Consider the following 22,503-nt stretch of genomic DNA (forward strand, 5'->3'; position numbering starts at 1 on the left):
GATAGATAGATAGATAGATAGATAGATAGATAGATAGATAGATAGATGTAGATGGTATAGATATAAAAATAAAATCTCTTGCTGGGTGTGGTGGCTCACTCCTATAATCCCAGCACTTTGGGAGGCTGAGGCGGGCATATCACTTGAGGTCAGGAGTTTAAGACCAGTCTGGCCAACATGGTGAAACTTCATCTCTATCAAAAAATACAAAAATTAGTCAGGCATGGTGGCATGCACCTGTAATCCCAACTACTTGGGAGGCTGAGGTGGGAGAATCATTTGAACCCAGGAGGCAGTGGTTGTAGTGACCTGAGGTAGCGCCACTGCACTACAGCCTGGGCAACAGAGTGAAATTCTGTCTCAAAATAATAATAATAATAATAATAATAATAATAATAAATAAAATCTCTTAATGGCCCCATTTCTCTGATTGAATCCTGACTAATATAGGAACTTTGTGCTCTGTAACTCTTGACAGGGTTCAGGACACGCTACCCCCAACTATGATACCTTGGCATTTGAGAAAACAGCAGAAGCAGTTTTTCCTGTTTCGCTGGGTCTTCATTTCTGAGGGTTCCCATGTCACTTAAAACTTGTGTTAAATAAATTTGTCTCCTTTTATCTTGTTAATTTGTGTTTTGTTATAGGGGTGCTAGGTATGAACCTCACAATGGGTGAGGAAAGAAACATTTTCTCCCTTACATGCTACAGGGCTAGAGGACCTGGTCTCCAAAGGAGACACATCATTTCCAGAGTCAACCTCTTACTGAATTATAAGCTACAGCTGCTGCCTGGACACTTTGGGCTCCTTGTGTCCAGAGACCAGTAGGCCAGAAAAGGGGTCACTGACTTGGTAGCAGTAATTCACTCAAATTATCAGGAGGAGATGGGGCTGCTGTTCCACAATGGGGAGAGGGAGAAATAGGTGTGCCACCTGGGCATATCTCAGTACTTCCTTGCCAAATTGTGACTATAAGTGGACAGATACAGCAGCCCCAGCCTGAGAAGGGGATAATGACCAGGCTGCTCTTAGCCCCTCAGAAATTAGGGTCTGGGTCAGGCCAACCAGGAAGCCATCATGGCCACCAGAGGGCAGTAGCTATGGGTGAGCGTGACCTAGAATGAGCAGTGGAGGCGGCAGGTGCTGAGAAACAGTTGCAGCCCCAAGACTAACTGTAGCAGTGGGGGCTGTAGTTTGTCCCACTAATACCACTCTTCCAAGGTTCCCTTCTGGGAGAGGCGTGAAGGAATTGAGAAAGAGATGTAAGCGATGGACTGTGGTAGACACAAAGATGCACCACCTCAAGAAAGGATTTGCTGTCCAATGGTGGGGAGTGAGGTTGGCAGGCAGTCTCCAGCTGTCAGCTCCTGCAAGGCCTGCCTTACCTGCAGAGAGACACTCATACACTCGGCCCCAGGTTATATTCTTCCAGACAGAGGCAGCTTGCATCTGGCGACTCAATGAGGCAGGAGAATAAAAGCCCAGGGGGCAGGTGCGGTGGCTCACACCTGAAATCCTAGCACTTTGGGGGGCCGAGGCGGGTGGCTCACTTGAGCCCAGAAGTTTGAGACCAGCCTGGGCAACATGGTGAAACCGCGTCTCTACAAAATATACAAAAATTAGCCGGGCATGGTGGCGCACGCCTGTGGTCCCAGCTACTCAGAGGGCTGAGGTGGGAGGATCGCTTGAGCCCAGGAAGTAGAGGCAGCAGTGGGCCATGATTGCACCACTGCACTGCAGCCTAGGTGACAGCGTGAGCCTCTGCCTCAAAATAAAATAAAATAAAGTAAAACAAAAGCCCAGGTATTTCTACCCAATTCGGGGCACTCTGATGAACAATACTCCAGAGGTCCCTGCTGGGGTTGCTGAGGTTTTGTCAGGCTTGCATGGCGATTCAACTTCTCTCTGCCCAGTCTTGCTTCCTCCCCCTTTTCCTTCACAGGTGTCAATCCCCAGTAAACATCTACCACCCAAAATTCCATCTCATTATCTTCTACCAGAGGAACAAAGTGGGCAAACTCCATGTCTCCTGCTTTTTCTAGTACAGCACTCTCCCCTGGCACAAACATAGGAACTGGAGCCCCTTTGCTCTCAGCAGTTTATTTATAAACATACCTTAATATATACCCAAAGGAAAAGATTCAAGATAACACATGTTTTGTGGGGAAAAAGTCCTTATGCTACATGCAAATATATTTTTGTACTCATTAAAACCACATAAAAGTGTATTATGCATTTTAAAAGGTTGATTACCTCAAAACCAGAAATGCCCTCCAGGCTCTCTGCTGACATAACCCACATTTACGAAGTCAAAAGCAGCTTTCCCGATTTTCTTCTCCTTCATTGTATGAGGGGAAATGTTTTTTTGGACAATCTTGCATACATTTGTCAGTTTGAAAGAAAACATTTTGTCTTGTTATTGAAGATATTTTAGTAAAAAGATCCTGAAATATTTTTTCAAGGATTGATTCAGTTATGAGTGAGCAGAATATGATTCCTTTACTGTAACTTTAAGAAGATTACCAGGGAGTCAAGGAAAGAAGAGGAAAACATATAAATCATCAAGTATAATTAACACTTTCTAAGCAGCAAGGTTCGGGGGTGAGGGTTCACAGCATTTATTTTTCTCAAAGATTAGTTAGCTTTCAATGAAAACACTTTAGGAGGCAAATAATCTAAGGAAAAAATGAGTATTGGGTGAAATAGGATCAATCATTTTGAATTATAAAAGTCAGAGCCCAAAGCTAAAGTGAGTGTTCATCAAAGAGTCCTGGTTGTTTATTGATTTGGCTCCATCAGTGCTGGAGCTTTCTTTATTTAGAGAGCTGTTAGTTGGGCTTCATATTTCAATTGTTCTCGTTGATGTTACTGTTACCATCCATTCCATAACCATAGGAAGAGGATGCTGTGTCTTCATGTAGACCTACTAACCTGCCATCAGAAGACATGCACACGTCAGTCTTTCCAGTAATAAGCTGCATCTTCACTGCTCATCTCAGCCATTTAGATGACTGACTCAAGTTGAGTCCAGGTGGCAGTATTAAATGAGTCTGTCTTTGGGAAAGTTAAATAATCTCTACGATGATTAATCTTTGGCTCATTAATTTTAGCACAAAAGGTGACCTGATATAATGGGGCAAGCATCCTAATGGAGTTGGACAGGCTTGGTTTGAATCCCAGATCCACCACTTGCTAGCTCTGTGATACTGACTAAGTCATTTCATATCTCTGAGCCTCGGTTTCCTCACCTGTAAAAAATGAGTGGCAATCAAGGATTTTTGTGCAGACTACACAAGACAATGCATGTGGAAATGTGTGACACATGATAAAGTTTTGTTACTAGGCTCCAACCAATAGCCCAAATACAGGCTAGGGTGCTAGTGGCATAAGGAGAATCTCTTAGGTATGCCTCCTGTCATGGTCTGAAACATACATGACAACACCTGTTGCGGAGTCAACAGGCATGGGCTGAAAGGCAAAAGTAATTCTTTGAGGATACCCCATAACACATCCTCATAGAACCAGTAATAAGCCCAGTCTCCTGGGAAATGACAACCTACACCCAGTGAAACATAGCAATCATCAGAAAGTTGAGTGTGATCAAAGGTGTCATTCACAGAGAGAGGTAGTGAGGTGGAGGGAGAGAGAGACCCTGTGAACAATAGCTCTGACCACTAAACAGGGGAGACACCACCTTGGTACTCAGTATGGAAAGGAGGGTACACCTACAATACATAGATAACTATAGCTTCAGTGTCTTATGAGTACAAAGGACAAGACAATGACTTATTTTTATCTGAGCAGCTGTAGTAGTGGGTCCCCAGCTGCATGGCTCCCTGTGCCAAGGGGAAATGAAAAATGCTATAGTAGCCTCTCTTGTCTCCATTCCCTTTTCCTAGATGAGATTTTTCCCTCTGGAGCACTATAGCAGGGCTTTCTTCCTCCTTCTGGTACTCTGCCTGCTAGACCCAGGGCCCAGTCGAACACAGACCTGATTGGAGGGGGGCTGGGTAGGCTCTAACCCAAGAAATTCCCTCCACAGGATCCTTCCTGAGGCCAGAAGAGCCATCACAATAGATTTGCTACTTTGCCTTAAGACTTCGTATACTAATAAAACCAACATGTCTTCTCTGCAACTTGCTCCACCTTCCCAAATATATACACACATCACTGATACACATATTATGAATTAGTTCATCATATTCTCTCCAGGGAACACAATAGGTATAAAAAGCTTGGTGAGAGTAATAGCTGGGAGGAGACAGATAGATTTGGTCGATTTCCCATTGTCAATTAGGCAATAATGATAATAACAAGGATGACATTTATTGACTGTATGTGATCTCATCTTACCTCTCAAAAACACTATTTATGAACCCTGTCTTACAAGATGAGGAAACTGAGCTACAGAGAATTACACAAGTTGCCCAAGGTCACACAGCTAGTAAGTGGATAACCAAAGTTTGTGCACTTAACCTCTATGCTCTATGCTTCTTTGGAGAGAGGAGCAACTGTGATGTTTCTCTTTCATACATCTCCTTGAAACCAGTCTACTCACGGCAGACTTGGCTTATGACAAAAATCTCTTAGGTCTTTTGTTTCCAAAACAAAAATGATAGCGTTCAAAGGTAGAGTAGCATCAGCAAAATGGTTTTCTGCAGTTTGTTATCTGGAACCTGGTCTTTATGTCTTGAGAACATCATTCTCCAGTCTATCTGCAAATGACCAAAAATGTTGGAATTCCCAGTAGTTTTCAGGGTAGAACCTCAAACGAGACATTAAAAATCAGCAACATGGCTGGGCGAGGTGACTCACACCTGTAATCCCAGCACTTTGGGAGGCCGAGGCGGGCGGATCACCTGAGGAGGTCAGGAGTTTGAGACCAGCCTGTCCAGCGTGGCGAAACCCTGTCTCTACTGAAAATACAAAAATTAGCTGGGCGTGGTGGCAGGTGCCTGTAATCCCAGCTACTCGGGAGACTGAGGCAGGAAATCACTTGAACCCGGGAGGTGGAGGTTGCAGTGAGCCGGTATTGTGCCACTGCACTCAAGCTTGGGCAACAGAGCGAGACTCCATCTCAGCAAACAAACAAACAAAAATCAGTAACACGTAACATACCAGTGCTCTAATTCATTGCTGCTGAGTCCTCTTTGAAGCCAAATAAACCTTCCATATTCACATTCCAGAAATGTCCCTGCCTCCTACTCCCATGCTTTGTCTGGAAAAATCCTTCATATCCTTCAAGGCCCAGCTCAAATGTCACCTCCTTTACGAAGTGGTTCCCAGTCCCACAGGCAGAATTAATTGATCTTCCTTTATGCTCCCACAGCACTTTATATTAGCGTTGGTGGTATAGCTCTTACCACATTGTTTAAGTTAATTGCATAAGTAAGCTCCTTGAGGTCAGAGACTTGTCTTATTCATAAACCCTTTGATTCCCATATTCCCAGCCTAGCACATACCTTATTTCATCAAATCTAAAACTCCATCAATTGTAAGACACACCATTATTTCATGAATTACTAAGAGAAACAAAATACTGACAATTATTCTATGACATATCATCAATTTGAAGATGTGTCCCAAATTCAGGAAATGTCAATAAATTTTTAAAAATGTGTTTTAGAAGGAATGAACTGTGGCAATAAGTACTCACCAAATGTTTATAGAACTGAATTATTAAACCAAGGTGGAACAGATATTTCTAGAGAACTGTGACAGCCCATGCTTCTTAATAAGTAAGGGATTAGAAGTTGGTGATGAATGGTGTGTGACTGCATTGCTGATTTCAAATATTTTACCCAACATATTAGTTAAAGGGATGAGTGGCCTGATGTGCCATTCCTATTTAAAAATAAAATAAAATAAAATAAACACCTCCAAGGACCAAGCCTGGTGGCTCATGCATGTAATCCCACTCCTTCAGAAGGCTAAGGCAGAGGATTGCTTGAGGCCAGGAGTTTGAGGCCAGCCTGGACAACATAGTGAGACCCTGTCTCTAAAAATATAAAAAATTAGCCAGGCATGGAGGCAAGCCCCTGTAGTCTCAATTACTCAGGAGGCTGAGGTGGGGAGGATTGCTTGAACCCAGGAGTTCAAGGCCGCAGTGAGTTACTTGTGCCACTGCACTCCAGCCTGGGCAACAAGGCCAGCCCCCACCTCTAAAACAACAACAACAACAAAGACACCTCCAGATCTCCCATTTAATATACTAGAAAGTAAAGCGATGATATACTGATTCTAGTTCCTTAAACTAGTTCAACGCACTGCTGTTATCATCTGCCCATGAAGAGGAATAGTAGCTCAGCTTTCTCCCAGTTTATTCCAGCCCTGCTTTTATTTTGATGCAATCCCTTCCTAATTCCAAACTGTTGGTCTGTGACATTGGCTCCCGTTTCTCCTTGGCCCTATGAAGTTAGTGATCGTATATTACTTCTCTGGTTAGTGTCTGTCTGGACCTATGCTTTCCATAGGATCTTTCCATAGGGCAGGCCTTGCTGGGTCTTAGTATTTCAGGCTGTCTCATCAAGAATCTGAATTCTAGCTCCATCCTAGAAAGAAACCCCACCCCCTGCCCTAGACCTAGTCTAAGCCATACACTTAATGTCTCTCGACCTCCTTCCACCACTCTTTCCCTGCCCCCAAGCACGCATACACGCTCAGGCAAGATAAACCAAATTGTCACTGAAAACCTTAAATGTATGGTTGGTTCACAGAAATACTCCTGGAATAAAAGTTCCTCTTTGAAAATAGAATTATAGGCCAGGCATGGTGGCTCATGCCTGTAATTCCAGCACTTTGGGAGGCTGAGGTGAGTGGATCCCTTGAGCTCAGGAGTTCGAGACCAGCCTGGCCAATATGGCAAAATCCCATCTCTAAGAAAAAAAAAAAAAAAAAAAATAGCTGCCTGTAATCCCAGCTACTCAGGAGGCGGAGGCACGAAAATTGCTTGAACCCATGAGGCAGAGGTTGCAGTGAGCTGAGATCATGCCACTGTACTCCAGCCTGGGCAACAGAGCAAGGCATAGTCTAAAAAAAAAAAAAAATGAAAAAAGAAAAGAAAAGAAAATGGAATTACACTAGCCAGACATGGTGGCATATGCCAGTAGCCCAAGTTACTGGGGAGGATCACTTGAGCCCAGGAGTTTGAGTCCAGCCTGGGCAACATAGCAAGACCCTGTCCCCCTCTCTCTAAAAATAAATAAATAAATAAATAAATAAATAATAAAAAAAGAATTATACTGAAAGGATTGAGCCTAGTAGCTTAATTAATACATTATAAAATTTTTAAACATGTAAGCAGTTCTTCGCATTAGCATTCAGGGAATGAGAGTCTTTATGAGGCAAGTACAAAGGGGTAATTTTACAAGGGGGTGATGAAGAAGAGAGTAAAACAGGGCAACGAGTTCCTAGTTTGCTTTCATACTTAGACCCTTGGTGGGAAGCCAGTGACCACTAAAAACCTGAAAGTCATCTCCCCCTTTGAGGCAGGCTGCCAGTGCTTGGGTTAGGTTTATCAGGACTAAGTCAGAAAGCTCCAACGATTAGCATCTTCCAATTTACGCCAATCTTCCCAGGCAAGGCAAGACTTGTTCAGCCTCCAGGTCAGCTTAGTCAGTATCCATTCAGTGCCTTCCCCAGCCTTAATGAATAAAGAGGAAACAAGAGAAAGGTAGAGAAACAACCTCTATTGATTTATTATTGATAGTATTTGGAGATGTTCAATCTATGTAAAGGACCCTGCTTATATTTTCTTTCGAAGGGGGTCTGCAAAGTAGGTCCCCCAAAGTATTAGAATTGAATGCATCCAGGCTGGGTGCTGTGGCTCACGCCTGTAATCCCAGTACTTTGGGAGGCCGAGGTGGGTGGATCATGAGGTCAGGAGTTCGAGACCAGCCTGGCCAAGATAGTGAAACCCTGTCTACTGACAAAAAAAAAAAAAAAAAAATTAATTAGCCAGGTGTAGTGGCAGGTGCCTGTAATCCCAGCTACTCAGGAGGCTAAGGCAGGAGAATTGCTTGAACCCGGGAGGCGGAGGTTACAGTGAGCCGAGATTGCCCCACTGCACTCTAGCCTGGGTGACAGAGCAAGACTCCATCTCAAAAAAACAAAACAAAACAAAACAAAAAAGAATTGAATGCATCCAATGCCATAGGAGTTTTACTTCCTTACAGGTAGAGTTACACTTGCAAATAAAATCATTGAGGTGAAATCACAGAACATTAGAACTGAACAGAATCTTGATGATAGATCTGCTGCCTTGTTTCATAGATAAGGACGTTTAGGGGAAGAAAGTTAACTAACTAGTTACTGGCAGAGCAAGTACTGGAAGCCAAATCCCCAGTCTGGGGATTTTCCCAACAGGGAAGATACCTAAACCCTTACAATTGTATCTCATTCTCATAGTCTGCAGTTACATTTGGTTCATTAGGCTTTAAAACACCATGCAAATAGAGCTCCTATTACAGGATATCTTGATAACTGATACAAACAAATGGTAAAGGATCAACTGGCCCATCACTTCCACCAAAAGATTGAGGCAGTCCATTTTCACCACGTATAAGTGTAAAATAAATTGTCATCACCTGGGGCCCTTACAGGGCTGGATTACTGTAAAAATCAAGCCAGCTCACTGAAAGTTTATCCAGATGACGTCCAACTTCACCACAGTCCCCACCAACTTGTGATGTAAGCCGGAGAGGAAGCTTCGAAATTTTCCCCTGGTCGAGTTTTGAGAGAACTGTGTAAACAACGCCCCTTACTGGTCAACATAAGAAAAACACAAAAGCCACTGCTGACAAGAGCAGGGCTCTAGCAAAGGTCACAGCAATGTCTCTAAGTTGTCTTCTAGTCTATGGGAACCGTGGCCAGGTCAAAGGAGAAAGCCTGGGGAAAAACAGCAGGGGGAAGAAAAAAACTACATTTTTTTTCAGAGATGTTTATATGTACCGAATTAAAGTTAGACCCCCAAAGTAAGCAGATACATTTTTGGTATCCCATTGAGTTTGAACAGGCAGTTACAAGACCCACAGGCATATGTTAGGCTTATACACATAAACAAGATTTTTATTGTTAACATCAATGAACACAGATGGAAAAATATTCACGTTGCAAGGACATATTTGCTTACAAGATCACAAAATGGCTGTTGATTTGTATTCATAAATGATTTGGTGAATCAGTATGTGTTTTTGAGTGAATATATGAGATTTCCAAAGCTTCGTTTCCATTTGTACTCCTGGAATAACTTCATCAGAAAGAGAAAGCAGAAGCTTGGAAACATGTATATGTTTTATAGATACTGTGATTTACCGAAAATGAAAATAACATCCTATTACATATATTTTAAGTAATACACAAAGCAAATACAATAAACACTGATTTGGCTCAATGACTTGTGTAATGGAAGGATATTTTTAAGTTTTAAAAAAAATCCCCAGTAAAGTGGTCAAAGATACTTGATGATGTTGCCATTGAAGAAGCATAGTATTTTCTAAGCAACTCCAAGGCTCTGTTATTTCTTGCTTGTAGGGTCTTCTCAGTTCTCAGTTCATTCTTGACGGCACTGAGCTCTCCGCGGATCTTTGCCATTTCTAATTCATAATACGATTTCATTTCTTCTTTTAGGAGCACATTTCCAAACTTGGTTTGATGTTTTAAGTTCCTAACAGCTTCTTTTAAATCTCTGTTCTCTAGGTTCAATTTGTGGATGACTTCTTTGGCTTGCTGGAGTTGTTCACTTAAGTTTTTTACATTTGTTGCTTTTTCAGACAGGTCATTTCTTAAAGCTTGAACTTCATAGTCGCTTTTTGAAGCATCTGTCTCTGTTTCTTGAAAATTTAGAGGTTTTGTGAATATTTCTTTTCTGTAGTACAAAAGTTCTTTTTCAGCGTTTTCAAATTCCTCTTCTATTTTTCTGCATTTCATATTAAGTTCTTCCAGTTCTTCATTCAAAATATTCAGGCAAAGTTTTGGAGACATTCTTTCCATAAGTTTCTTTCTTATGTCTTGTCTTAGTAGAGCTGGTAAGTTATCTGTACTGCAGGTAGAGCTATCTTCTGTGCTGTTAAAGCTTTCTTCGGTTGTAACATCCACATTAGATGATTCATAGGATGCAGAATTTGTGTCTGTCTCGTTCTGTGAAATGTTTATCTTGTTCTCTCTTAAATTTGATTCTTGTTCTATTTCATTTAGTTGGAAAATATATTTTTTCCTCCTAAATTTACTTTCTTCTTGAAACTTTCTACTGGACAAATTATAAATTTCTTCCATTCTCTTGCTGCTATCTGTAGTCGTTTGTTCAGAAGAAGATTCAGGCTGAGAAGTCTCTTCTAGAACATCCTGTGCACTAAAAAAAGGAGTAAACATATACTCCTTCCAGTGTTTTCTTCTAGCATCCATTTCTCCAGGCCCCTCTTCCAATATCTGAAAAACACAATTTAAAACCAAGGCAGGCACATTATTTACACTAGTAGCTAGCATAGTAGAAAGAAATAAGAATGCTGGCCCATGGGTGAAGAATCTAAATATTTGAGTGCTGGCCTCTCTCTCTAACTCACTGAATGACTTGGGCCTCAGTTCCCTCATTTATAAATGGAAAGGGCTGAACGAGCTAAGTTCTACAGATGCTTCCAGCTTTAAAAGTCTCTGATCCTATGAAATAGAACTGGTAAACTGACACATTTAGCTACTTACTGTACACACAGAAAGTAATTCTATAAGAAAACAACTGTACACATAAAAACAGACTGCTTTAAAATAAAAAAGTGATTTGAAATTAATAGGTTAATGTTGGTAATACCTGTGCTTTCAATGTGTCTGATGCCTTTCTAGTTCTTGTGGATTGGACTACTGTTTATTCATTCTTTAAAGTGACTAAAACATCAGGGCTTAGTGGGATGTGAGCTGCTTTTGGTAAAGTATACCATGCGGACTTCCTTATGACTAACTCTGCCAAATGCCCTTCTGTCTTGACCTATAAATTCCTGCTATTCCAGTCTTGGGCTTTGCTTTTAGTCAAGACTGCCAAGTGTACAGAATTCTATCTGTTTTGACAGCAATTTCTTGAGGAGAACCTAATGTCAACAATTGCAAATATTAATGCCACCAAATGTGTTTTTCTCAAGATATTGACTCTGAGTGTAGTTTTTAGGTGAAAATTCAGCATACTAAATCACGAACAACTTTCCAAGTTTATAAAAATATGAGGATGATTATTTTGTTTCAAAAAGAGTCTTCCCTACCCAAAGGGAATCCTTAATGTACAGCTTTCCCACAGCACTGAACTATTTGATAAGTGACTACTTCTGAGGGAAGGGAGAAAGAAGAACCAAAGCAGCATGTGGAGGGCCACTGGCACCTGAAGCCACCAACCAGTAGCTGAAGTTAGCCCTAAAGGGTGAGGAGAAGACGGAGAGGGTCACTTTATTCATTTTATATATTAATTTATCAAGACATATTTGTAGTATTACCATGGAGAAAAATCAAAGTATGCCTGCATCTCTTTTATCTATGCACTGAAATGTAATTTTCTGCTGGTAATGAGAAATGGCAAATGTTGTATTTATAACTTAATTAATATTTTCTTTGATTATTATAACAATTTTGGAGAATACAGAAAAGCACATAAAACAGAAGGAATCTCCTTCATAATCTCATGGCCCTGAGATAACTACTTTTTGGTGTATGATATTTTCTTTTCTTTTCACAAACAGTAGTTTATTTTAAATAACACAGGTTTTCCTTACTATAAGCAATGAAGGAATAAACTTGATACCTATAGGCACTGAACATATCTCTCCCCTTTGCCACACAAAAGATGGAAGGGACTCACCATCCCCAAGGGTACATCCCTACTGGCAACTACTTGGCTTTGAGGAAAGGAGAAGGTACACATATTCTTAAGATGAACTATTTGGAGAGTTCAGTGAAGGTACTAAAATCATTGGTCCAAAAGCCAGAAGCCAAGCTTTCTTGAGGTCAATCAGACCATAGTGATAAACTCAGACCTGAAATTTACAGTACGTATTTGCCATTGGAGTATCATCTTCTTTCTTTTGAAACAGTCCTTTCTGACTTTTATTATGCTACGAGTCACCATCCAGAAGCATCATTGATCAATCTCTTCTTAAAGGGAAACATCATTTCTTGGTTTCCCTCCTCTCTAGAAATATGAATGCAAATCAGTAGGAATTATTACAGCAATCATAGAGGAAAGGAACAGAGAGAGGAGAAAAGAGGGTGATATTAATTGCCAGTCACATTTTTTAGCAGTCAAATTTTTACCCAACAATTCTATAGATGATAAAAATGCTTCTAATCAGGTAGCAATGGCAGAGAGATTACTATTTCTCTTAATTCTGGATGAAGGGCATTGGTGGGATTGATTAGGAAGGAGGTGAGCACAGGGGCAAGTAAAGTGTGGCCACTTTATATCTGGAGATAGCAAGAATGACACATCTGAGATAGAGGTCTGGGTATGGATAAAGGTTAAAATAAAAAACTCTTTTCATTAATAATTTTGCTCCTTGAAAAAGTAACTTCTACATCCAACCATCCCATAAATCTCTGGCAAAACACATACACACATGCACACACTTTTTAATTTTCACTGTCTTTCTTCCCTGAGCCTCTGTATAATTTCCTGGTGTCTGAAAGGAAATGCCTTTCAGTGAAGCCTATATAGTTACTGAAATGGGAAGAGTCCATTTATGACTAAGGCCCAGAGAAGTTAAGTGACTTGACCAAGGCCACACAGCCCATAGTAGTAAAACTGAGGACCCTGTCTCCCAGGTCAGTGCTTGTTCTAAAATTCTTCTTTATTCATCTGCTAGGTTTCATTCCCCACATTGAAAGAAAACAACCCACTATTTTCAGAGCTTAGGTATCTTTTAAAAGGCCACAAAAGAAGAGAGGAAAAGTGAAGCGGGGAGGGTAAGGAGAACTGCATGTCACATTTCAAAGAACAGAAAGAAAGGTTTGAAAAGCCTTTTGGAATTTCCCTCCCATGGCTTACACAGGGCAGGGTCAAGGGGTCTCTGAGCTGCTTCTTTTTTTTCTCTCTCTCTTTCATTGGCAAGATATCCTTTAAGGGCTTGTTCCCAAATCTAGTCACAGAATGTGGCAAAGCCCAGACTCGGGGTAAAAGCTGCCAGTCTCATTTTCTCTTCACAAATTGCACTGTCTGTTTTTTTATGCAGAACGAGTATGGCATTAGAATTCTCTGGCGAGAACAGGGAATATGCTTTATGGCAATGACACTCCTTTACCCTGGGCTGGCAGCCATTTTGTTCTCAATAAACTTGACTAGGTAATTTGTTCCAGCATAAGGCAAACCAAACCATAAGCCATTATTGAAAGTGTAGGCATGCCTGTTAGTGGGTCAGTTGTGGACATTAGTGTAAGTGCCTACTCAACACTACAATGGATACTGAAGGTCAGAAGAGTAGGGGAAGGAGGCCTCGAGGGGATGAAAAACTGGTTTCTTTAGAAGCAAATAATCCAGAACACAGACAGGAAAACAATAAAAAGTCATAGGACAAAAACAACATCAGTAGTCCTCTAAGATAGCAATCCCCCAGAAGCCCGCAGGACTGCACTGTTAAGGCGTATGTGTCTACAATATGACTACATCTATTCATTTGTGTCTGACATGAATTAATAATGGACTCCTGATGGTTCTAGTTAGTGTCTCACTGAAAACATTATCATTTATCCTCGGGTGACTTTTTTTTTTGCAGTTGCAAAGTAATAGAACATTTTTGCAGAGTAAGAGATCTCTTGTCTCATGAAAGTGGTTTGTATTCACCTAAAGAATTTGAGAACCACTGATAAAATAAATTGAAGATGAATTTATATATAACATGATGTAACATAAATGTCGAGAGCTAAGCAAAGAACAGTCATTTACAATGGACCTGTAGGTGCACTGTTCCATAAAAATCTTAGAGGAATGCACATTTATTCTCAAATAGCTCCAGAAAATAATACACTACTGTTTACTGTGAAAGGAGAAATCTACAAACCATCTCAGTTTCATTTTTGAGCTGGGGCCCTAGAGAATATAATCATATTAAAGTGAATGTGAAATTTAATTATTTGTTTTCTAAAATATTCATATTTTAAATCACAGGCTTTAGGGAAATTCGATGACATAAATCAAATTTTTTTTTTCTGTTGTCTTATCCCATTTACATGGGCATAGTGGCTCACATCTGTAATCCCAGTGCTTTGGGAGGCAGAGGCGGAAGGATAACTTGATGCCTGGAGTTCAAAACCAGACTGGGCAACATAGTGAGACTCGTGTCTACAAAAATTAAAAACAAAATTAGATAGGTGTGATGGTATATGCCTGTAGTCCTAACTGCTCAGGTGGGAGGATTGATTGAGCTCAGGGGGTTGAGGCTGAAGTGAGCTATGATCATGCCACTGCACTCCAGCCTGGGAAACAGAGCGACACTCGGTCTCCTAAAAAAAAAAAAAAAAAAATTTAGGTTTCAAATTTTCAGGACCATCTCTCTTCACAAATTTAGATCTGCCTGCAAAATTCCATTATTCTTCCAGGCAGAGTAGGTAGGGACTGGAAAACAGTTCTGGAAGAATGCCAGAGGCTTTTTCCCATCTCGCAAGGGTCCTTCCTCTCAAACTTTGTAAACTGGGAATGATGGTTGGAAAAGGTTATCTCCAACCTGTGTTGAGTAACCTGTCATTACCCTTAGTCGCTTAGTAGCGCTCAAGAAGGGGCATGGCTTTTAGTCACTAACCAGGGGCAGTAAGGTGAAGACAAAGGGCTCCTCTTAGCATAAAGAACTTTCTCCCCTTATTCTTGGATAGTCTGTTCTCTGGACCCTTAGAAAAACTGCTCCACCAAACTAGGAAAAAAGTCTGTTACAAAGGAAATCACTAGTTTTGCTTCTTTCTCAACTGTCCAATTTACTCTCACTTCAGAGCAGTGGTTCTCAACCTTTTTTTTAAATTTTCTTTTTCCTGCTTCCACTGTTTCCAGACACAAAAACACTCCCATCACTACCCTCTTTCCTCAGAAGATTCTGACCTGCCCCCATAGGGGAGATTCCCCATTCTCCACCTTCTTTCACTGACTTGCAGAAAACTATTAAATACCAAAAGAAGGACGCAAATGAACTGTCTGAAGTCAAGATGGATCAACATGTATTACCGTGCAAAATTGTGGGGAAGAAGGAAAAGGAAGTTTCTGAGAAAGGAACTGAGTGTGGACTATGGTGGAAAAAAGACTGAAGGAGTCAGATATCTTGGCCCCCACATTTTAGAACTGCGAGCCTCAGATTCTTCAGGTGTAAAATAGGGACAATATATTGGTTTCACAGGTGATTAAGAAAAACGAATGAAAATGGAAATGAAAGCAATTTTTAAAGTGTACTGTAAACAATGGGTTTTGTTCATTTTCAGGTTTTCCTTACCCTCCCTTTGAACATAAACCAGCCAGTTAAACAACCTAAACTTTCTCCAGAGATAGGTACTCCAAAGTGGCCAGCCAGAAGTCATCAGACCTCAGAAAAAGTTAGTTTGAAAAAAAAAGTAGGTACTATTAAAACAAATATAAGGAAGCCTAAATTCCAATCTCAGATTGATTTCATCTGCATCCTCAGGGAAAAATTAGCCCTAACTTCTGTAAGTTAGTTGTTGATGTCCCCAGATTTCAGAAGCTGAATTGATTTTATCTAAACAAAAAAGTGGTAGTCTTTTCTACACCCTAATATATCAGCATTTTAAAATCACCAATTGCTCTACCAAGAGCTTTCCAAATGTCCCACTGTATTTCAGAGGCACCAATAACTTCTCAGAAATGAGTATTCGTTTGAAGACTAGCAAGGATGACTTTGCACTCTGGATTGTTCCTGTGCTTCTGTGGCATTTCACACAGACCTTTATTATACAAATATGCTATGATGGCCTGGCATTGTTACCTGATACATAGTAGCCCTGTATAAATATCTGTTTAATGAATGATCCTTAATATTCTTCCTGAAATCTCTACAATGCTTTGATTCTAAGTTAGTTTTTTAAATTTTTTTTGACATAATTTCTCCTCTGGCTTATAAAGTTTTGGGGGTGGTATTTTAGGGAAAGCACATTTTTTTCCCTTGAAGTTTATTTGGCTTAGCTAAAAGTCTTTAGAACACTTTTCTTTTTCTTTTTTTTGAGATGGAGTCTCCACTCTGTCACCCAGGCTGGAGTGCAGTGGTGCAATCTCGGCTCACTGCAAGCTCCGCCCCCGGATTCACGCCATTCTCCTGTCTCAGCCTCCCGAGTAGCTGGGACTACAGGCGCCCGCCACCACACCCTGCTAAATTTTTGTATTTTTAGTAGAGACGGGGTTTCACCGTGTTAGCCAGGATGGTCTCGATCTCCTGACCTCGTGATCCGCCCGCCTCAGCCTCCCAAAGTGCTGGGATTACAGGCATGAGCCACCGCGCCCGGCACTTTTCTTTTGTATTTTTATGAGGCCTTCCTGAGAGCTTACTGACAATGCAGATGATCAATTACAAGGCTGAAGAGTTATGTTGCGTAAGGCTCTGTGCTTCTAAACACTCCAACAAAATATCAGCTAACACGACTGTACTTACACTTCCTGGGGTCCAAGATCTTCTATCTACTGGATATCCTTGCCCTCCTTCTCCAGTTTGAACTGGAAAAATGAAAATTCCACCTCCCTCCGTGTAATCAGGAAATATGTTTAACCAGAATGCCCAAACCTATGTTTATATCTGAGATGTAGATTAAAATGACAAGTGATGGCCGGGCGCGGTGGCTCACGCCTGTAATCCCAGCACTTTGGGAAGCTGAGGCGGGCGGATCACAAGGTCAGGAGTGACCAGCCTGACCAACAAGGCAAAACCCTGTCTCTACTAAAAATACAAAAATTAGCCAGGCGCGGTGTGGCACGTGCCTGTAATCCCAGCTACTTAGGAGGCTGAGGCAGGAGAATCGCTTGAACCAGGTAGGCGAAGGCTGCAGTAAGCCGAAATCGCGCCACTGCACTCCAGCCTGGGCGACAGAGCAAGTCTCCGTCTCAAAAAAAAAAAAAAAAAAAAAAAAAAAGACAAGTGATATACTTAGAATGTCACTTGGTCTATCTGAAATGTGATACCAGACACTAAGAGGTAATTTCTCTTTTTGTCAACCCATTTCCCCAACTATTATGCCACTAGTCTTCCTTCCTCAAGCCATACAGATATCAAATGGGACAAGAATCATGAGGAAATTTTATCCAACACAGTACCTCCTCACTTTTAACACCTATTGGGCAAAGGAGGGAGCCTGGCTCGTTGTTAATCAGCACGCCACTAACCACATTAGCAAAAGGCTGGAACCCAGGCCTTGCCTCCCTCCCTCAGAGTGCAGTTAATTTGAAACAAACAAACAAACAAAAACATCGAAAAGGGAAGTCATCCTGATTTTTGCTTTCATCTGTCAGGGTCCTAATATATGGGCCAAAGTGTCCACTCCCCGGGACAAATTGTCTTCTGTATTGCTTGGCAGCTATGGAGGGGGAAGAAAAGTACCATTGAAAACTGGACCCCGTGAATGGTTATTACTCCCCAATTCTTTGTTATTAGTGTGAAGTTATTCCTTCTATAAGAAAAGATACGGCGAGTCACCTTAATTCCGAAGGCTGAGACTTTATTAGTATGGAAGTCACATTCTTGCCACAAAGCTGTATCTTTGTATGCATAGTTTGGGAGTTTTCTCTGTAAATTGTTAACTGAAACTCCTGCCATCGCTGCCTCCAGAGGAGAGAAGGTGGCTCAGGGTCGGGGCGCTGCTTCGGTCCCCATTGCAGGTGACACTTTCCACCTCCCCAGTCCCGACCTAGTCGCTGGCGGGCGGCGGGAGAGGCCTGACCCCACTCCTCTTTCCGCACTGCCACTCCCACGCCCTGGTCTTTTCCCTCCCAAACGCTTTCCAGTCCCGGCCTGAGCCTCTAAAGACAGAAATAACCTGCAGTGGGGGTCGGGGCGCGGACTTGGGCCCCTGCCCCTGGCTCTCTGCCCCTTCGACCCCTGTGTCCGGGAAGAAGAGGGGCGAGCTCGGGGGAGCCCCGGCTTTCCCGTGCGCAGACATACCTGGAAACGTGGTTGCGGTCTGGAGAGCCCGAACCTCTCTTCCTCAAAGCCAATCACCACCGGCGCGCGGCAGCCCCTCGTTCGGCTCTGGCCACCGCGACCCTGCCGGGCCGGCTCCGGCCTGAGCCACCGCAGTGCAGCGCCAGAGCGGGCCGCGCGGTTGCCTAGCAACGGACCTGCCAGATTTAAAGGGACCGGCACTCGGGCCGCGCGCAGGGGGCCGCGCGCTGGCGTCCAGCGGTCAAAGCCTGGCCCGAGGACTGAGCATGCCGGGTGGAGCGGGTACCGCGGCGGCTTCTGCCCGGCAAGAAATAGGAGCTCATGGGAGGAGAGCTGAGTCAGGTTGGGAATCGGCCAGAAACTGCAAGGCAGCCCCACCCGCAGTGGGATTATTACGGAGGGTCTGGGTGACTCACAAAGCCACCTGGACACTGTGACTGTGTGGGGGTCAAGACTACGTAGCATAGGGCCATTTCCTAGGCCTGCTGTTATTAGCATGACATAGTGGAGGGTTTGCCCTGGAAGGTCGCCAGGATTTGGTGCAGGGTTGCTAACTATGCAGGAGTTCCATCCCACCCTCCATCCCCACGCACACCCTCACGCATTAGCACAATGGTCTGACTTCTGACCAAGGTTTTAAGGACGTTAGGTCAGGAGAGCATTGTGCCGTGGCTATGCCCCTACGGAAGACTGGGCTTGTATCTCAGAGAGCCCATGGTTTCCTCATTTGCCGCTCAGGAATTTCTCTAAACCACTCTTGCACCCTACTTGAATTTAAAACCCATTGGGGGCAACTAGTTCCACACTACTGACAGTGTAAAATTGTTTCCTTTTATTAGTCCCCAAAGTACTCTCTTCCTACTTCAAAGGTTGCTCACAACTTCCGGGATTTGGTTGGGTGACAAGTCAATGCTTTTCACTGTGTTATAGATTTTAAACATTGTATTTTGTTGAATCAACAAATGATCTTCTCAGACTTAGGCCAGGCGCGGTGGCTCACACCTATAATCCCAGCCCTTCGGGAGGCCGAGGCGGGCGGATTACTTGAGGTCAGGAGTTCGAGACCAGCCTGGCCAACATGGGGAAACCCATCTCTACGAAAAGCACAAAAATTAGCCTGGCGTGGTGGCACACGCCTGTAGTCCCAGCTACTAGGGAGGCTAAGGCAGGTGAATCGCTTGAACCTGGGAGGCGTGAGCTGAGATCATGCCACTGCACGCCAGCCTGGGTGAAACAGTGAGACTCCATCTCAAAAAATAAATAAATAGGCAGGGCACGGTGGCTTATGCCTGTAATCCCAGCAATTTGGGAGGCCAAGGTGGGCGGATCACCTGAGGTCAGGGGTTCGAGACCAGCCTGGCCAACATGGTGAAACCTCATCTCTACTAAAAATACAAAAAAAAAAAAAAAAAAAAAAAATTAGCCTGGTGTGGTGGCACACATCTGTAGTCCCAGCTACGCGGGAGGCTGAGGCATGAGAATCACTTGAACCTGGGAGGCAGAGGTTGCAGTGAGCCAAGATCGCACCACTGCTCTCCAGCCTGGGCGACAGAGTGAGACTCCATCTCTAAATAAGTAAATGAATAAATATCTTCTCAGATTTTGATTATCCTGGTAGACCAGTATTAATTCTTCCGTCACCACGATGGACCTGACTCAGGCCATGGGACCTGAAACCATGGGTCTGGGGTGTCTGAAATAGTAGCAAGAGTGATTCTTAGGAAAGCTAGAATTTTCTAGGAAGCATGAGGGTGAAAAGAAATATTGGCTTTGGAATCTCAAGTGAAAGGAGATTTAAGAATTTTTTTAAAGTGCCAGTCTAATTTATCAAGGGCCTAGCAAGGGAGTGACTTAGGAACAATACCAGGATACATTCCAAAGCTTCAAAACTTCTTGGGAACTGGATGTAACAGGTGTTTGGGAGCTGGCAAAGCTTTATTTAGGTGCCCTGAGGCCTAGTTCTCAATCCCCTTTTTCCTCCTTAGAGAATCAAAGTCAAAAAGGGTTGGAGGTAGGAAGAGTCCTAATGTCAATGTGTGTTTTATTATTGACTGACTCCTTCAGAATTAGTTTGTGGGATTCTGACAGAACTTCTTTCCTTGACATTGAGTCTCCAAATTGCCGTGCATCTTGCATGTTTTTTTTTTTTTTTTTTTTTTTTTTTTTTTCTTGAGACAGTCTGGCTCTGTCACCCAGGCTGGAGTGCAGTGGTGTGATCTTAGCTCACTGAAACCTCTGCCTTCCGGGTTCAAGTGATTCTCCTGCCCCAGCCTCCAGAGCAGCTAGGACTACAGGCCCGCACCACCATGTCTGGCTCGTTTTCGTATTTTTAGTAGAGAAAGGATTTCTCCATGTTGGCCAGGCTGAACTTGAACTCCTGACCTCAAGTGATCTTGCCCGCCTTGGCCTCCCAAAGTGCTAGGATTACAGCCATGAGTCACCGCACCAGGCCTATCATTTGTTTTAATTATTTTAAAAGGATCCCATTTATTTCTGCTTGAGGTAAGATCCCTTATAATAAAGGAATCTTTCTTAATTGCTCCATGCCTCACTTTCCTCATTTGTACAATGGGAATACTAATTGGACTTAACTCATGAGTGTTGTGAGGATCAAGTGAGTTAATGTTTTTAAGACCCTTAGAACGGTACTTGACACAGAATAAATCCTATATAACTGTTTGCTATTATTATTATATTGCCTTATACATTCCTTACTTTCCTAAAATGTAAATACAATCACACTGATGGTGATAATTCAGGGTGTGTTCTGGAAAATGGAGTCAGAAATCTTGAGACCCAGAATTCCAAGCCTCTATTTCAGATAGAGTTTCAGATTCTCACCAAGCAACTCCACACCACCCCCATATTAGTGAATAAAAGGCACAAAGATTGCCTTGGTCTTGCCGTAATTATCTTTTTAAATATGGTGGGTCACTCTTTGTACCAGAGGTATCATATGGCAGAGGATCAACAACGATGAGGACAGGCAGTTTTGTTATTCAAAGCTACTGCAGACTTGGAGATAGGTTTTCAAATATGTAAGTCAGAAAACATTTACTATCCTCTGGAAGATTTACGAATACTAAGACAACAAAGCACTTGATATTGTATTAATAGAATTATGCAGTCATACAATGGAGCCCAGCCTTCTCATTTCACCACGTAGGAGACTGAGACCCAGAGAAGTAATGTGATTTTTTCTTTGATCATGCAGCAAAATAGGCTACTCTTGATTGCCCTGGAAAATGATCCTAGTTTCAGTAGCCTCAAACCCAAACTTGGGCTATTTGGGGCAATGAAAACATAAACATTTATAAGCATATATATATATATGTGTATATATATATATATTTTGCGATGGGGTCTCACTCTGTCGCTGAGGCTGGAGTGCAGTGGTGTCATCTCAACTCACTGCAACTTCTGCTTCCCGGGTTCAAATGGTTCTCCTGCCTCAGCCTCTCAAGAAGCTGGGATTTAAGCGTGTGCCACCACGCCTGGCTAATTTTTTGTATTTTTAGTAGAGACAGGGTTTTACCATGTTGGCCAGGCTGGTCTCAAACTCCTGACCTCAGGTGATCTACCCGCCTCAGCCTCCCAAAGTGCTGAGATTACAGATGTGAGCCACTGCACCTGGTCTATAAGGATATATTACATGTGGATAAACTATTTGTGCGGATAATAATAATAGCTAACATTTATCACACCCTACATCCTATACATCAGCAAATCCTGTTGGCTGTACCTTCCTAACATGTCCGGAATCTGACAGCTTCTCACCATTTCCACCTTTACCATCCCTCCTCTGGTCCTCATAGTCTTTTGACTGGATGTTGCAATAGCCTCCTGCTTCTACACTTGCCCGCTGTATTCTTTTCCTACAGCTGCCATAATGAAGTATCACAAACTGGGTGGCTTAAAGCAACAGACGCTTATTCTTTCACAGTTCTGGAGGCTTAGAAGCCCAAAACTAAGGTGGTTTGAGGTGGGTTCCTTCTAGAGGGCCTGAGTGAGAATCTGTCTCTCCTAGCTTCTGGTGGTTGCCAGCAATCCTCAACTCTGCACGGCTTGCAGATGCATCACTCCAATCTCTGCCTCCGTCTTCCCATGGTCTTCTCCCTATGTGTCTGTGTGTCTTCACACGGCTGTCCTCCTTCTGTGTGTGTCTGTGTGCCCAAATTCCCTTCCTCTTCTCATAAGGATGCCAGTTGTTGGCCTAGGGCCCACCCTAATCCAATATGACCTCATCTTAACTTGATTGCATCTGTAAAGACCTTTCTTTCTTTCTTTCTTTCTTTCTCTCTCTCTCTTTCTTTCTTTCTTTCTCTCTCTCCTTCTTTCCTTCCTTCCTTCCTTCTTTCTTTCTTTCTTTCTTTCTTTCTTTCTTTCTTTCTTTCTTTC

The 22,503-nt window shown here is 42.6% G+C and overlaps 1 protein-coding gene across 1 annotated transcript; it reads right to left on the reverse strand.

Moving 5' to 3' along the window:
- Nucleotides 1-9,287: 9,287 nt before the first annotated feature.
- On the reverse strand, nt 9,288-10,967 carry LOC112617377 (coiled-coil domain-containing protein 160). Its single transcript, XM_025374145.1, has one exon. The coding sequence runs from the start codon at nt 10,586-10,588 to the stop codon at nt 9,425-9,427; it is 1,164 nt and encodes a 387-aa protein (XP_025229930.1). The 5' UTR covers nt 10,589-10,967; the 3' UTR covers nt 9,288-9,424.
- Between the last annotated feature and the right edge of the window lie 11,536 nt (nt 10,968-22,503).

The sequence above is a fragment of the Theropithecus gelada genome, unplaced genomic scaffold (assembly GCF_003255815.1).
Source record: "Theropithecus gelada isolate Dixy unplaced genomic scaffold, Tgel_1.0 HiC_scaffold_16125, whole genome shotgun sequence".
Taxonomy (NCBI): Eukaryota; Metazoa; Chordata; class Mammalia; order Primates; family Cercopithecidae; genus Theropithecus; species Theropithecus gelada.